Below are 17,525 nucleotides of genomic sequence, written 5' to 3'. Positions count from 1 at the left end.
TCTTTGCCAGTCTTTCAGAGGCAGCTGAGTATCTTGAATATGCAAGTAAATGTAAGGGCTGTGGCCAGACTTCAGCTAGCAAGAAGGAACTGTAGTCTGCTACTCAGCACTGGCAGAATAAAGTAAATTGTTTTCTAATGATGATGCAGCAGGAAAAGAGTGACACTTACCATCAGGGAAGTAGCCCTGCCCTAGGTGGTTCTGACTTTTGTCTTTGAAGATCCCTTCCAGCAAGCAGTCCTGGGCAGGTGCTGCACAGCATCAGAGGGGAGAGCTGCATTGTGTCCATCACAGACCTGATCCCAGACAACCCTCAGTCTTTCAGGGTTTTCTTTTTTCAGGCCACGATCCCTGAACTCTTTCTTGCTTTTATTTATTTTGGCCCTGAGGTGAGGCTGGGAGGACTCAAAGTGTAGCAGTTACTGCGATACCCAGTCTGTTCCTGCGCCCCCATCCCCCCCGCCCCCGGAAGACTCAGGTTTAATACCTCCAGTGGTGTTGCACATACGTTTCATCCAGCACAAACTAGCACTGCAACTGAAAAAGGAACTGTGGATGGGTTTAAACTTACCCTGACTCTTCCCTTCCCCAAAGTAGATTTTAACCCGTGGAAGCTGGTGAGGTGACTTCCCCAGCTGGTTGCATAGCAGTACAAGTTTGGGCTGGGAGGTGGGGATGGATGCAGACCAGGGCACACTGAAGTGGCCAGAGGTAGTAGGTAGTCCGGGCAACTTAAGTAAGCAGACTGCACACCTTGTAACTGTAAGGGGGAAAAACAGTTATCTAACTTGTTTTCTCGATCCCTGTTTTGGGAATCGAGGGGATGGGTTTTACGCCATTCACCCTGGCACATTACTGTATGTCTGGTGTGTGTCTTAAAGCTAAGATGGTCGTGTAATTTCTTACCAGTGCACAGCTGCTGTCTAGGACTAATAAAGCCTAAATATGCTGTAACTAAGTAAGGATGGAAGAGTGGGTTACCACATACTACAAGTAGAATACTGCAGGTGAAAGAGAACAGCAGTGACCTGGTGACAGGCCAGGTGAGAGAGCTGAGCATGTCCCACTCTCCTTGTGTCAGTGCAGGGAGAGCTGCATTGCTGCTTGGTGCTATTTATGCTGTATCTGAAAATAAAACTTGACACTTACTGACCAAGGGTCAGATATAAAAGAAAGGGAATGGAAGGTAAAAATAAGATGTTTCTACAATTTTTACATTAATATGGGGATGAGCAGCTCTGAAGGAAATTACCAGTTTTAGCGGGTTATGTTGTTGTTAATCTTTAACCAGTATCAGGTTCTTAATGAAAGTAATTTTGGAAACTTGACTGGTTGTAGTTTGAGAAGGTTCCCTGTGCAACTTCAGTCCTGTAACTGATGGAGAAGGAGTCAATATTCTGTGTAACTCAAACACCCCTGTCTCTCATATGGAAACTTGAGTGCTGGAACTTGCTGCAGAAGCAGCAGCTTATAAAGACACCACCTCCTGCGTGGAGGCACTGGCTTCAGCTCAGTACTTACGAAAGAAGTGACAGCACTTGATGGTGACTCTTCCAGGTATTTTGCCATACAAATAAAATATGTATTTTTCTTAAGTACAAAAAAAGACCTGGCATTTTGAAAGCGGGCTTTACCGCATCACCTTCAACATATGTATGTGCCTGTTGTAGGAAAAGTTGCACAGCTTTTACCATTTAGCCAGCTTGATTCGTGTCAAATGCAAAGCTGGTTTTGTGTTGTGGGCAGCAGAAGCAACTCCATGGAGTGACAGGTGAACTGCTGGGAGCAGTGAAGCTGGCATCTCCTTGCTGCATCCAAAACTGAAAACTGAAAATTATTATTGCAGATCCATTTGCCAGTTAGCTGGTTGTAGTTCTTTGTCACAAATGAAACTGAGAGTGTGATACAGGAGGATTCAGGAATGTATGAATTTCCTGTAGTCCGTTCTGGTTGTTTTGCTGTTGAGTGGGCATGTTTTTAACATGATATGAAGTATCACCCTAACCAGTCTAATGACATTCTCGTTATGTTATGACTTTGTGCAATTGGACATGAGACAGGAAGATAGTTTTAAAGGTGTGTGTGTGATAAGCAAGTAGTAATGCATGATCAGTAAGATAAAGTTTTTCAGAAGCAGAACAAATTTCATCTGTGTTCATAAGTCAGAGATGTCCTTACATAACTTGTAAAGCTTGAGGAAATCCCTTTTTATAGCTTTCTGGGGGTTTTTTTGGACATGAACAGTTCTGTTTTGTTTTTACAAAAAAATGAGTAAATTCCACCTGTGAATTTTAATGGTTTTTTAGTAGTAAAACACTGCTGCAAGGTTCAACTTCTGAATTTCATATAGCCAGACAGTGAAGTTTTGGTTTTTTTTTTATTTCTCCGCTGTTTTGAATAGCTAGGTTCAAATCCCCTACTTCAGCAACCTCATGCCGTTCCCTCAGGGAGGCTGTGCTGTGACTTACACAACCAGGGAGCTGACTCTGGCTCCTTGAACTGAAGTCACCTGTTTTCTCAGCACAGAAGTCTAAACTTAGGATGGACAGTAACCTCTACCAAGGCTTCTCTCTGTTGTAAGTTGCAAAATGTTTTGCTCTGCAGGTTGAAGTGCTGTTTTTTATTCTTGTGTGCTGAGGTGAAAATTATTAATCCTTTTTCTCCTCCTCCACCTGATGCTAATTGTTTTTTGTGGGGGGTAAAGAGAGAAATAAAGGTAGGCAGTGATTCTGATGCACTTCTAAGGTTTGTTTAACAGCTGTCTTTGCTCAGGGGCACCTATAGCGAGAAGGCAAAATGCAGTGCATGTTGCTCACAGGGTGTTAGGGGTATGTACAACTTCAGTTGGGTGTTTTCAGTGGGCAGACTGGCTGAAGATGTTTTGGTACTGAAAACCTCTGCTGAGTGGAAAAGGTGGCTTTTGTATTTGCCTCCTGTGAGAGCCAAGAAATTTCAGGATCTGGCATCTGTCAGTAACTGGCATAATTTGAAAAACCTGAATTTTTTACTAAATAACAGAGCTTTTCTATGCAATTATGATGATAAAATACACTGTTCTTTATGCATTAAAAGTCTCACTTCCATGTCTTCTCATTGTTTGTGTTTGTCGGAAGAGGCTATGTTTTTCTCAAGGCAGGAACAAAAAATGTCAAGACAGCATTGAAAAATGCTAAATATGGAACACTGAAGTAATACCTGGGTGTTTCATAACCTCAGTGTTCAGGTAACTCTTGAATATATTCAGACTGTCACCTGTAAACAGTGGTAAGTGCTATTAATGTAAAGAATCAGTGAAAGTCAAAAAAGGAAATGCTGGAGCAACATATAGTTGAAAAGTGGCAAAAGATGTGATCTAAACTCTTAAGAAGTTAATACAGCATGCTGATGTTAGCTTTAGCTTTTCTGTTTTGCTATATTGTCATAGTGAATATGGAAATACTTGACATTCACTCACTTCTCATTTTTAATACTGGAAGATGTTTCCATGTAATTGGCAGGTGACAGTCTTTTTGGTAAAAGTCTGCATCAAAGCCTGTAGTACAGACTTCCTGGTTGTTGTGGGTTTTTTATTCTTTTTTTTTTTTAACTCTTGATTTTCTTGTAGTATGCTTCATTCATTCTGTTGAAGAGGACTAACAAAAAAGGTTGAATTAAAACTTCGTTTTCTGTTATTTTTCATTGACTACTTCAAGTAAGATTTGGAGGTTCATCTGCTGTTTCTTCTTGTTCAGATTTTAGCACCAGCAAATCATTTTCTGGATTGCTCCTTTTCTGACAGAAGGATACTTTGTAGGATAATAAGGGATAATACATGTATGGTGAGAGGAGAGTTAATTGTTTCCTTCCCACTGATCTTGTTCAAGTAAAAATGTGTTGAATGTGGGGATGCTCCCCATGACCTCAGCTCTTCAAAACCTGTGTTGTTTATTGACCAAAATATTCTAATGCAGCTTCTGAAGTTCAATCAGAAGCCAAAGTGCTGCCATTTGCTCTTCCCTTTGTGCAGTTGTGCATCCTCCTTTCATTTCATATCTTTAGTGCTCTGTGGCTCTTGGTCTAACACAGTTGTAGTGCTGGTGCCCTTTTTATTAGAATTTGATTCAGAACCACTGCTATGGTTTTGATGGAAATTAATGATCTGTTTTGAAATTTGTATCATATTGTAGCTGTTGGGAAGTTAGAATTGCAAAATACATTCAAATAGTTTTCTGAAAAAGGGTAGGGGTGCATAGACACTATGAATGCTCCCATCTGGTGTTACAGAAATTATTGCTTAATTACAGTTTCTCTTAACATCTTTAAAAATGGATGAACTCCACTCTCGGCAGTAGCTGGCCCGACATTGTTATTCATATTTTGTCATTGGGACACAGGAGGGATACATAACAATCCTAGGGTCTCTGTCTCCACAGTAGTCTCTGTGGTGTTCTTGGCTTTTTTGAGAGTGCTTGTGGAGATCTGAGGAGTCAGGGTGACAGGGGAATTGAAAGCTGAAGATCCCAATTGAATTTGGGCTAAATTAGAATGTCTGGTCGAGACATAAGAGGGCTTTTCAGCTTTGTTTTTCCAAAATTTGGTTTAGCATGGGGCTCTGCTGCAGGTTAAAGCTCATACACATATACTTAGGCCTAAGGCAAAACATACCCTTCCTTTAACATAATGTTTAGAAAAGTTGGGCAATGCTGATAGGCCAGTAAGTGGTTCTGTAAAATAAAAGTGTTTTTATGAAAAGTGAAGCTCCACAAGTGGGAAAAGGAAAAACATAAGTCAAATACCCTGTTGTTAAAATAAAGTGCTGATAATATACACCATTCTTTAATTTTGTAATTTAGCCTTTTTGTTTAATTACTTTATCTTAAAACTCTAAAACCACACATAACATTGACGGGAACATTTTTAGTGTGCTGTCTGCGGGTAGGTAGCATGCACAGCCTTAGTTATTCATGGCTGCATGTCTGTTTTACCTCTGGCTTTCGTATTAGCATTAAAATAACTTTTCTAAGAAAGCTAATACGCGTGGGCTGTGGCTTACTTGAGAGGTGGGGAGCAAATACACCTCCGGTTGCAGTCATGAAGGTGTTGCTCTGGAAATTGCATTTCAGTAAGTCAGTGAATAGTGTTCGTAACAGTAAAAACATTCCCAAACTTAAAACTTGCCTCCATGGTCTCCCAATGAGTTACTTAAGTAATTAAAATTTGCTTATAAGGTAGTTTTCTTCTGTATTTCCTTTCTCCTTCTCATTTAGAATCCCTAGGACCTTGTTACAGCAGGTGTATGCTTGAATAGAGGAGTAAAGACATGCATCTGATCCGGATGGTAATTGATATGCAAAAGGAAGTAGTAAAAGTTATGGTTTTTTTGTTGTGTGTTTTTTTATTTTTTTTTTATTTAAATATAAGTAGGCTGTGACAGCCAGCAGTACCTTGTAATAGATTAATGTGCTTTGGAATTTGACAGGTTAGAAGAAAGTCCCCAAATAAATAAAATATATGCAAACACACATATATGAGGTATTGTTGCTCTCTTATGAAAAATTTCCTTACGGTGACTATCATGTTACTCTAAATATATTCCAGGCTTTCATGTATAATCCAGTAGGTGTTTTCTTTAATCTTTGAGGACTTAGTCACAGTTGTCAAAATAATGAGCTTTTCGTGGTATAATTTCTTCTTGTTCCTGTACCTTCCCCCAAGCTTAAGCAATTGTTACCAGAAGAAACAGGGATTTTTTTTGCCTTAAGTTTACGCTGAGATAGTGTTTTCACTATTAAAATCTGGCAGTATATAAGGTTTGTTAGGGACCTCCTGCAGTGCCTGCTTTAAGGGATCACCTGTGAGGCTTGGGTCAAACAAGAATACCCAAAAGGTGCCTGCAAACCTGCAGTGCTTACATGGATTTCAAACTCAAGTCCTGGTTGGATTAAAGGGTTGCATTGTGTCATAGTTTTTGGCAAGGTGTGAGCAGTTATTCATGTGCATAGCATGACTACAGGTGGTGTCCTGACAGGCAGCCAGCAGCTGCATGATCAAAGAAGAATCAGCCCCTACTTGCAAATGACACTCAGCCCTGTGTCTGTGGGCTTCTCTGCCAGAAACACCAGTGGTTGGGGGCCCCTTCCCAAGGTGCAAACTGAGGAGGGATGCACTGCCTTTGGGAGGGGAATTCTTGAGCTGAGGTGCTGCAGCTTCAAAGTCCTTGCAGCTCTTCTGCCTCTCCCCACCTCTGTGGAGATCTGAGAGCTGGCCTGGGCTCCAGCCACCTGCCCATCTGGCTCTTGGATCCCCAGTGACTTCAGACCCTAGCTCAGAAACCTGGAGCTAGTGAGGTCTGCAGGTCAGCTGATATGCTGCAAGGGTTTTAATGAGCAGTTTGACACCTACTGTAGCTGTATATTTAGAGTGCTTTGTTATAATGAAAGTGCTCATACAAGCCACAGGCTGCTAGAAGTCCTTTCTCAGCAGAGGCAAAAGAATTTTCTTTTCCCCTTAAGGTACCTACAGCTAAAATGGATGATGATACCTTTTTTTTTTTTTGCTTTGCAAGTAATAAGCTGTAAGGAAGCATGCTGGGATCTGAAAAGTCTGGTTAAGAATAGTGACTGTGACAATCAATGGCCTCTTGGTACCAAGCAGCAATTTTTGTAAATTTTAACTCTCCACTGAAACATTGAGTAGCTACATCCATAGAGAAGATCTTGTGTAAGCTGGTTTATGGAGCACTTCATAACTGGTCAGATGATTCACAGCAGATTTTCTCCAGCAGAACGAAAGGTAGATGGTGTTTTTTACAGTAAAAATTGGTGAGTTATATGCTGCTAGTGCTTGTGAAACACATCCAGTGGGTAATAGCATAGATAGGCAAAGGATTTCCATGGGGCATCTTGTTGAAAAAACATTGTGGGGAGAATCAGGCTACATTCCCCTCTCTATAAAACAAAAGATCCAAACCATTTTGGAAAGATCTTTATGTAAACAAAAGTGGGGTTGATATGCTTGTTTGATACCTGGTGCTCTTCTGGCAGCCATAAAATATACACTGTTGAAGGGCAGGGCAGACACTATGCCTTTGAAAAGACCCTATGTAGGCTTTTCATTTGCTTAGAGACCTGCAAAATTGAGCTGTTGCTTGTAATTTTGTCTGGCCTGTTTCTTTTGAGGCCTTCTGTCTTGTGAGCCTTTAGTTATAATCTTCTGGATCAAGAGCGAAGCCCTCAGATGTGCCGTGGGGATTCTTTAAGTGTACCTTTTTCCTGTTTGCATCAGTGTGAACCCTCTTACTGTTAACTTCAGTGAAATCCAGATCAAACCCATGCATTTTAAAACACTATCCCTTCAGTTAGCCCACACCCTTCTAAAAGTAGTTGGGTGAACAGTAGGAAGTACATATGCTAAATACAAGCTGATGTAATAGTATTACAAGTCTGCATATGTAGTAGAACTGTGTTACCTACAACAGTATTGGGATAAATGCATCATGCGCCCTATTGTGATTGCTTCGGAGTAGCCCACTGTTCTTCTATTACACCAAAATAAATATGAACGTGTGAGGTTTTGTCATAAATATCCAGATACACTTGTTCAAGGCTTGTGCATAATACAGTCTTTCAGTAACAAAGGAGAGAGTTGGAACTGCTTTATATGGATTTAGTAAATGTACCTGTTTGTGGGGCTGGCTGGTATCTAGCCTTTCTGAACTTTCTTTGTAGGTCCTGTACCGGCTAATAGAGGTCCTGACGCTTGCCAGGATCAGTAACTTGCTGCTGCAATACAAATGCTGAATAATTTTGTAATGAGTAGTTACTGCCCATCTTGGGATTGGGGAAGCAAATTGAGTTTGGAAAGGGCTGGTGTGTATGCCTTTTGTCAGGACTGCTTAATAGTTCTTTGTGTTAAGTGTAGCGTCAGGATCTTGGCTCATTGGATGCAAATATATTGGTTCTGGTTTCTGTCACAGTCTGCCCTGGTAATCTGCAAAATAAAAGCCAAACTTTTAGGGGGAGGATTTATTATAATTCTCATATCAAAACTTGCCCTTCAGGTTTGTGTGGTAATGATGTCAAACCTTGTTTCTTATCTCTTTGCAGAAAGGACGTGTTTCTGACAGCTCCATAGCTCCAGGGGTGTGCAGGGAGGCTCCAAGGTGTGACAGGTGCGTACAGTGAAACTAGGGGTACCCCCTTGCAGCACGGGGGTTGTGATGGATTTGCGGTGGCTGTTAGAGGTGTCCTTGTTCATAAACCAAATAAACACTGCAATAACACTTAGACACTTAATTCATACAGTAAAACATAAATAAGCATTTATTGATAAGCTGTATTTATTGCTTTGTTTTGCTTCAAGGCCAGATTACTCCTCAAGAAACTTATTAGAAAAGGGACTTTTTCCATTCAAGGACATATTGTATGTTTACCTGTGCTTTAGTTACCAGTGAAAGGTCCTGTTTTACACAGTTTATGTATGTAAGAGGGTGCTGGGCTTGCTTTCAGAGGCGTTTTGGATCTTTCAAAGTGTTGCTGGACACCTAGGTTAGTTGTTTTTTTTTTTTCTTTTAAAAGCATGCATGCCTGTAATTTAGACATGCAGATACTGAGTGCCAATAGTTGCCAGTAGGAATCTTCAGATAACTTTGACTCAGTCCTATAAGACCAAGAAGAAATGAGGAAGAAGCTGAGCAGTATTTTTTTATTGTGAGACTATATTTACGTGGTAGGGGAAGATGAACTTGGAATTTCAGGGATGATTTCTTGATCCTTGGAACAGTTTTCACTGCAGTGTTGACACTGTCACAACCCAGGTAATATATCTGGGAGAACCCCATGAGGCAGAAAAGGGTGTTAAAATATATCTATCCCCCAGGCAGCTCTTGTTCTGGATTTGGCATAGCTCAGCATCCAGGTTAGCAGGAGATGCTGGCACTGCAGCTGTGGTTGGGTCCCACTGATCATCTATGTAGTTGCATTAACAATTTTGTTTCTGTGCAGCCAGGCTGGGGACCCATGACAATGCCTACAACCTCTGATGGCACAGAGGTCGACTTGTTCAAGGATGGAGTTAGCTTTCTTTTTCTTAAAGAAAGGCAACACAAGCAGAAGCGAACCTGTTTGTTCTTTCCTGTTGCTCTTTGGAATTGAAGGCTAACATGATATTTCTAACAATCCACCCATAATAACCTGATAAATAGGAATTTTAACTCCTATTTGTAATCTTGTAATTTTTGCACTTTTTTTTTAGTTTTTTTGGCATCGTAACACATTGTCTTGTAATCTTTGCCTCCCCCGTCTCCAAAGGATCTCTCGAAGAGTTCCACTGAGTATAAATATTCTGTGCTTTAAGCTCAAGCATAAGTTTCCCAAGTGTACTCCTACTTGATGGCGTGTTTATCATGTAGAATCTGGGAAATATTAAATTTGTCTTCACTGAAGGTTTCAGCCTGAAACTGGGAATCTGAATTTCCTTAGAATTTTTATCCTCTTATAAGCACTACTGCACCTCTTCCAGCAAGCTTTGTGGTGGAGGTAAAGACCACATCAGATTATCTTAAAAAGCTTCATCTAATTTGTAAGCACCTAGCAACTACAAAGTATTCTGGTTGCAGTTTGAAAAGTAAATAGCCCAATGCTCTACATGTATGTTAGCCATAGAGGGCTACTGGCCTGCTAGTTTGAGGTTTTAACTTAACTCAGCAGAAGATGAGTCCTTATATATTGTATAACAAGGAAAAGGTTGTAAAAATCATGTTTTTCATGAGACAGTGTAAAAATGACACTGTGCTTGAGGTTTTGAAAGGGTGAGAACTAAAGCAAAGGATATATCCAGCCTGTCCTTACTGGTTTAAAATAAACTATGTAAATAAAACTCAGCTGTCAAAGGTAAACTGTACACTTCTTACTGTGTAATTTTGATTACTTAAAATGCAAGTGTTGCTAACTTTTTCTTCTGTTAGTGTAAACAAAACTCTGGGGCAAATTGAAAAAATCAGGTTTAAGCAAAATCTCACAGTGGGAGTTCTGTGGTTTGTTTTTTCATGTATGAAGTCTTAAAGTCTTTATCAAATAGGCATCAGTAAACATTGAATCGGGTCTGTATTGTGTTAAGCTTTCAAAAGCCTTTGAAAAAAGTTATTTTTGGGTGAACTTGCAATTTGTGCCCTCTGACAGATGAATCCTTTAAAGACAACCGCCTCCCTCTTCCTGCTGGAGGAAGCAATTAGCTCAGGTTTGCCTGTCCGTATTGAGCTTCATATTCCTCATCATAGTAACTTAAAAGTTTTACAAATGAATAATTATTTCAGTGTGTGTTTTTTTTTAGAAAATATAAAAATAGCAGGGTAGGCTCCCTGGGAAATGGGCTGTGATTTTTTTGCTCTTGGGTGGTGGGAAGGCAGAATGCCTTGCGGTCAGTTGCAGCTTGCTGTGAGGCCCTGTGCTGTGCCTGGACTGCGAGTGGTGTGAAAGTGATTTCCTGGAAGGTCTTGCTTCTTGCCCAAAGAAGGGCACTCTCTTGTCTGGTGGCCTCACTGGGATGGGCTCACATCAGCTGTGGTTGTGTAGTTAGTTGTACAGTGCTTGTGTTGGGAAGGAGGTGGTGGGGGCAGCACGGGTGGAAGCATAAGCACAGAGTAGGTGGGGGATTGCAAGAAAAGATAACCCTGTGGAGGAGAATAAAATGCAATACAAATGGAGGAAAACAAAGTGAACACTTGATGTGCCTGGAGTGTCATGAAAGGAGTGACACGTTTAGGCCATGACAGCCAGTGCCTGTTTGGCTTTCTCCAGGGAGAGGCTGGGTACTCTGTGATGGTAACGGTCATTTCTCGGGTATTGCAAGGGTCCTAGCTATAACTATGTAAGACTGCTGCGAGTGTATCAGAAAGTTCTCATACAGTTTTAACCTTCATAGAGAAGATAAAGATAGATCCATTTAGCAATTTGTGTAATACTGAGCGGAATTCAGAAGTTGCACAATGCAGCTAAGTATTTATTATTAGAAGAAAAGATTTCAAAATTAGGATTGCAAAATGGGACATTTCCTAACTTCGAAATTCCACAATTTAGATAGCTTGTGCATCTTGTATGTGCACTACTTCCACACTTGAGTCCAGCTTTACTATGCTGACTGGGGAAGTAGACACTGACCTCTGGGTTTCTGTTGCTGTGTTTAACTGCTTACCAAGATATTAATTTGGTACTGATAAGGATTGCAGAACTGAAACTGTGAAAGATGCAGTTCCATGTTCACAAATACGTCTTCATGCTTACTTTGCCTCTGTGTCCTGGAGGATAGAAAAGATGGCAGTCTTCTTCCCATTGTTGGTTTTTCGGCGTCTCCTATTGCAGGGGTAATGTTTTGCATTTTTCTAGAAGGTGGGCTGAAGCAGTGTTTCTTGATGCCCACTGACAGAGGCAATGTAAGAACCAGATGCTTTTTGATCTTGGCAACAGTCAGGTTGCCATTGCAACTCTCTGCTTTCATAGTTAGTGCTAGTATTCCCTATTAGAACTTGGGCGGCCTGAAATTTTTATTTCTAACAGTTCTGATTTTCAGTCCTTTAAGAGAGCAGAAATATGTCTTTTTCTGTTTCTTTGCCTGTGCACTAAAATTATGCATGTCAACGGGAATGTTCACAGCTCTGAACTTCCAGCTGCGCTCTGCCAAACTGACAGGAGCTCTGTTGATTGTTTCTTCTTCTGTAGTTGCCCTGGTTTTAGTCACCATAAATACAAGTATTACGGAAGACTTATGGAAGTAGTGTATGTATTATTTTGCTCCAGTTTGTCATTATACATCGATTTAAAAAGATCAGCAGCAGAGTGCCTAAATTAATTGCTAGTTTAAATTTACCTTGAAAAATTTGCAGCAGTTTTGCAGAAAACAGAACCTGGAGTTCACATTAATTAGAGTTTAATTATGTAACTAAGCATTTCAAGCTTCTTTCAGCTTTACTTCTTAAATGTTCTTGTTTTCAAGAAAATTATGGCTCAGTTTTAGGAGTAAAACCTAAAGCACTAGGAGACCTACATTTTCAGGAATGCACAGCACTCAAATTTAATCAAAGCCAGTGAACACTGATGGAACTGAGCTAATTTGGAAATTAGGCCATTGTCTGGGCCTTCCCCCCACTCCCCTCCTTTCTTCTACCCCTTGTGTTACATAAAAACAGGTTCATATTAGATTATGGATGACTTCCCAGTGGATGTCAGTGAAGGAGGTATTCCAGAAAATTTTCAGCACAGGAAAGGGAGGGTGGAAGAGTAATTAAATTGAAGGCTAAATTAAAGGACAAAGTCCTGAGTGCATTTTCATCTCTATTTAAAGTAATAGGAATGAGAACAAAATGGATCTTGCATGATTTGGCATTTAATGTTCACTGTAGTCTAATGTTCACTCCCTCTTTTTAATGTGCAGAATTTGACCTTAGATTGACAAATAATGTCCCACAAGGAAAACTTATTAATGTGGAAAGGGGCCTGTTTTGTGAACCTACACAGTGGGAATGAAATGATGTCTGCTTAGCGTGGCCAGAGCAATTCTCTGGCCACACAGTAAAGGAGGCACTAGCTAACCCAACCAGACCTTTTGCCTTCTTCAAAAGTTAATGTAATTTGTTTCAGATTTTGTTTTCGTTGTGCATTTTCTGAGGTAGGTGAGCTAGGCTAGGAGTGTAACCGTGGTTGGAGGGAGACTCCCAATTTTCCCTTGAGTGCATAGATTTGCTAATCCTATTTTGAAGTCTAGATAATTTACAGGGCTTCAGAAGTCTTGTCTGTAGACATCTCTACTGTATTATATTGTACACAAATGATTGCTTATCATTGGGACTGTTCTGAATAATGATGTTCTGGCTGTCTTTTTAAAAAAAAAATCTACACAACTATGTGGAGTCTTTTCAGTAACAAAAGATTGCATAAAAAAAAGAACTAGCAGTGTAGTAGAAATAATGGCTCAGAGATCTTTCTTCAAACTGCTGTTTTTTCCCCCTTATTTCTGTTAAAATTGCTAAACTGCCTTGAACTTAATCATTGAACTACTGTTCACTCTCTAAATACCTGTAAAGCTATCTGCCTCAGAATATGGTTGTGTGATACTTTGCAACTCTGACGAGTGGGCCACTTGTTAAGACTGGAGAGCAAAATGTGAATTGCTTATATATAATAATAAACAGGAAGGGGTGCAAGACAGACAAACAAGCCCAGTAAGCTTAACTGAAAATGTGATGCCTTAAAAAGCAAAGTTATTTGTATGGCTCAATTACAAGCAGATGAATCTGATCCAAAGTACTTACTACAACTGAAACAAAAAACCCCCAAACAAACAAAAAAAAAATTTAAAAATTACAGTTTCAACTTCAGCACGTTGTGGGTTTGTGTGGTTTTTTTGTAGTAGACAAAAGACTTGTAGGAATAAAAGATGTTTTGATTTTTTTTTTTTAACCTTGCCTGTGATCCTTTAGTTAAGGAGGTGTAAAAGTTTCTAATGTATTTGTCAGTCTTCCACTCAGCCACACTAGTTCTGTGTAGCAGATGGCTGCCCTTCTCAGAGTTGCCCTGTCTTTGCCTGCTTAAACTCAGGGCCTCGTCCTCCCAAAGAGGCTATCAGTAGCACACTTGTCCTTAGGCGTTCTTGCTGCAGCTTCACCTTAGTTTTTCTCTTCTCTGCAAGTGCTGCCCCTTTCCTCTTGAATACTACTAAGGATTTTGTAGCTCTCCCTTGCCATCATGCTGGATGACCTCTAGGTATTGCAGTTATCTTGGATTGTGGCATGTCTCTTGGTAGTGTCACACTATTGTCTCAGGCCATGGCATGATGTAAACCTAGCACCTTCTGTGCCCTGCTGCAAAGGACAGTGTGCTTTTCTCACCATCCCACACCCCCTGAGTGTAAAGCCCTTAATATGTATCCATATGCAGTAATCTAGTCATTGATGAATGCATTCCATTCTCCTAGCAAAGACTTAAACAAGTCTCGATGTAGGAGTGGATGTAAAAAGATGGGACCCGTGGAGACTTGTGGAACATGGTGTAGAAAGCAGTGGATGGTTTTGTTGATTGCCGAGGACAAGCCTTCCTGGTGCTTTCTGGGCCTGAGAGTAATGGGTGGCTCAGAGACAGTGACTTTCATGTGACTGTCTAGCAGTTCTAGTGTTTAAGAATTTTATTCCTTTTCTTTTTGTATGTACTGCATTAGCTCTTTGTTTCTGTAGCTTTATTTCTTTCTACCCCCACTCACCTTGAATGCATTAGTAGTATGAGAAGACTTTGCTAAAAATGACACTTTTTGTTCGTAAGATTCCAAAGATGGGAGGAGGTGTGGCAGGTTTGTGTAACTGATGCTTACGGTTAATGCTGCCCTTGTTATGTCCCTTGCTCTCTGAACTGAGTCATGATGTTTGTTATCTTTGTTTATCATTTATCATGGAGGTGGAATTTTATTTGACCCAAAAAATAAGAAAATACATAACTAAAATCTAGTGCATTAAACATAAGTGACAGTTCAAAATAATTATACTTGGCAGCCTAGATTAAAAATATTGCTTTCATTTATTGCCTATTTGCCATGTAATGTGTATCTTATTTTTAAGAATCGTATTTTTACTAGTTAATGTACCCTTTATCCAAATTAAGCTATTCAGACATCTGTAGAAGTATTGCAAGATGAGTGCATACAATGTGCTATTTTTGGCAGTACTCAGTTTGCTTTCTTTTCTACTTCTTGCTCCCCCCCTCTCTCCACAGCATCATTTATTTCTGCAACGGAACAGAAGAATGCGCTCAGCTGCGCTTCTCAGCAGTTCTGCAGCCTGTGGACAGTGTGGGCAGTTTTCTGTACGCAGCATCCTGGAAAATGTGCGTTCCCTTGAAGTGATCTGCTAAAAAGCACGTACTTGTACAGTTGTTGTAGCCTGCCTTGTTGCGCTGCTTTTACGGTCTGAAATGCCTGGTCTTTAATACTGCCTGGGATTTGCATTTCTTCTCCTGAAGAAACACTCCCTGCCACAGTTATTCAAGGAGCCCTGAAGAGCAAGGACACTGAAGATGATGGCTCTCTGTGCTTTGTATGCAGTTTGGGGTCTGGTAGTGGAAGTGGCCGTAGCATTTGGCCCAGTACCGAGGATCACTTGGGAGCACAGAGGTAAGCAGAGAAACTTTAGTGTAATACTGCATGTTAACGCAACCTCAGGGTTTCTGTGGGATCTGAAACTCATGGAGGCTTTGTGTTCTTCAAGCCTGCGTGCTGCAAGTTTGATCAGGTGTTGCTGGCTTTGCTTAGCTTATGAAGTGCTTAGGACAGGGATATTTTGTGTTTGGGTCCTCCTTTACCAGTGGTTAGTTACTAAAATTGCTTAATCAGGTGTGCTTAACAAAACTAAACCAAACAAGTATTTGGGCAGTATGAAGAAGCAGCCTTAAATAAGGATATTAAATACTGAGTAGTCATACTGTAGGAAAAGACAGATGGAGATTAAGCGGTAAAATGATTTATGAGGTACTGTAGCAAGTGTTTTTCCTGTTTATTGGTATAGCAATTAGTGAGATGCTGAAGTAACTTTTCAGAAAGAATGGTCTAGACATGGTTTGGTAGTTCCTGCTTAGACTCCTTGATTCTCTTCTATAATAGTTAAAATTTTGTAAGTTGTTGTTTAATGGCATTATGGTAATACACTTTTGATCCACATCCAAATTACTCAAAATAAATGGGATTTATTTTCATTCCTGCTATTTCTTCCTGTCTCTATCTGCTAAAGATTGTTGCATTTAAATATGGGAATCCTGCTTTGATTAGGAGGGGGAATGTAGTTCAGCAGAGGAAAGAACAGAGAGGGTTGTATGAACCAGTTTATCCATTTGGGGAAAACTTTTCTGCCCAGTAAAAGATCTTAAAATGACATGTTTGAGAATCTAGTTTAATGTTTCTGGAGTACTATAGTTGAAAATGTGCTATTTTTAATGTTAGAATTGGGAGCAATAGTGCATTGTTTTCTGCCTGTATCTTAAAAAAAAACAACAACAAACACCCAACTAATCTTGTGGTAGTCTCTTGCACAAAATACGGTCTCCCAAGCTTTCAGTCATTTTTCCATTATGGTTGTACATGCAGAAAAAATACTTTTGTACATCAGTCATTTTGTGTCATCTTTCTCCAAGCCATCCTATTCCAGTCTGCATGCTTCCTCATTCCACTGCCTTTTCCCTTGTGTCTCCCTCTTACTCTCATCTTTTCCCTTTTCGTCTTGATTTTCCCTCATGTTACTTGTTTTTATCATGTAAATTTCATCTCTGGTCTGCACTTAAAAATCAGCTTATTGACCCTCTGTAAATGGTTTCTTTTTAGCTTCTTTGTCATCTTTCTGCTGTGATAATATGCTGAAGTGTTGTCTTTTGAAGATACAGGGTTTTGGTGAGATTTTTTGGGGTGGTTGCAAGGGATGTGGTGTTTGATGTGACTTTCTCTGCAGTAGGTGGGTATGTGGAAGGGAAAAGGTGAGGAAGGACCTGACAGTGGATGTGGGAAGTGGAAGGTTAGAAAAAAACAGAATTAACAGGCAGGAAAAAAATGAAGGAAGATGTTATTTATAGGGATCACTACAAGAGGAAGTGTTAAGGCATTTGAAATTGAACGAGAAATCAGGGACCAGTGATTTTGCTATTCATTATGGAAGCAGCTGTTTCTGCTGAACCAAGATTCTGAGGGATCTCTTCTCTATTACATGGGTTGTCCCACCTAACCTTTGTTGTTGTCAAGATACCCAACGGCTGTTAAACAGCTTAGAAAAATGACCCGTAAACTTGACCCTAAGTAATCATGTTTTCTTCTTGAGGTACTATTTTTCTTTCATTTCAACAGAGGTTCAGCTAATACATTTTCATGAATCGGAAGTGTCAAACTATTCAACCCTGCTGTTAAGTGAAGACAAAGATGTTCTATATGTAGGAGCCAGAGAAGTGATTTTTGCATTAAACGCAGTGAATATTGCTGAAAAGCAGCACGAGGTATGCATTTCAATACACTATCCTCTATGTAAAAATCATACTCTAAATTTGACTTCATTTCCTGGTATTAGCACTGCATTTTAGGTGGTAGGTACCTAAAAGAGAAAATACTCAGTGGACTATGCCTGAAAGATGGTTATTTCTGGAAGATGCTATAGTGTAAAACATGCCATCAGATGAGAGGAAGAAAAGAGAAGTTAGATATAAGTAAGTGGTTGGAGGTCTCCTTAGGTATTTTCCTGGGAACAGGACCATGGACTGGAGAGACTTTGGGTATCATCTGTAATGGTGTTTCTTACAAATATTTATTATAGAGTGGGCCATGTCCTATTGATCTGAATCAGAAGGTAATCTAATCCAAAAACCAGAAGCAAAATTGGAGCTTGCTCAGGAGTGGCAGGCTGCAGATGTACTTCATGTGAAATAAAGGCCCTGTCCTTTCAGTTTCAGCTTCTGTTTTGTGTCTCTAGGTGTGTCTGGACAGCAGGCAGTGGTTGCAGACAGGTCTGATCCAGTTTGCTTAAGAGAGATACTCTG

General features: G+C 40.1%; 1 protein-coding gene across 6 annotated transcripts in view; it reads left to right on the top strand.

The window, feature by feature from the left end:
* SEMA4D (semaphorin 4D) overlaps positions 1–17,525 on the top strand; it is a 97,507-nt gene that overhangs the window by 46,858 nt on the left and 33,124 nt on the right. For 5 of the 6 annotated variants that reach the window (XM_055698354.1, XM_055698355.1, XM_055698352.1 and 2 more), the window contains exons 2-4: positions 8,085–8,149; positions 14,733–15,129; positions 16,843–16,988. In XM_055698354.1, the coding sequence (XP_055554329.1) occupies positions 15,033–15,129; positions 16,843–16,988 (243 nt within the window). In that variant the 5' untranslated portion in view covers positions 8,085–8,149; positions 14,733–15,032. The remainder of the gene's footprint in view (positions 1–8,084; positions 8,150–14,732; positions 15,130–16,842; positions 16,989–17,525) is intronic. The other variant, XM_055698353.1, reaches the window with a different exon arrangement.

The sequence above is a fragment of the Falco cherrug genome, chromosome Z (assembly GCF_023634085.1).
Source record: "Falco cherrug isolate bFalChe1 chromosome Z, bFalChe1.pri, whole genome shotgun sequence".
NCBI lineage: Eukaryota > Metazoa > Chordata > Aves > Falconiformes > Falconidae > Falco > Falco cherrug.
This window is presented reverse-complemented; position numbering and strand designations above follow the sequence as displayed.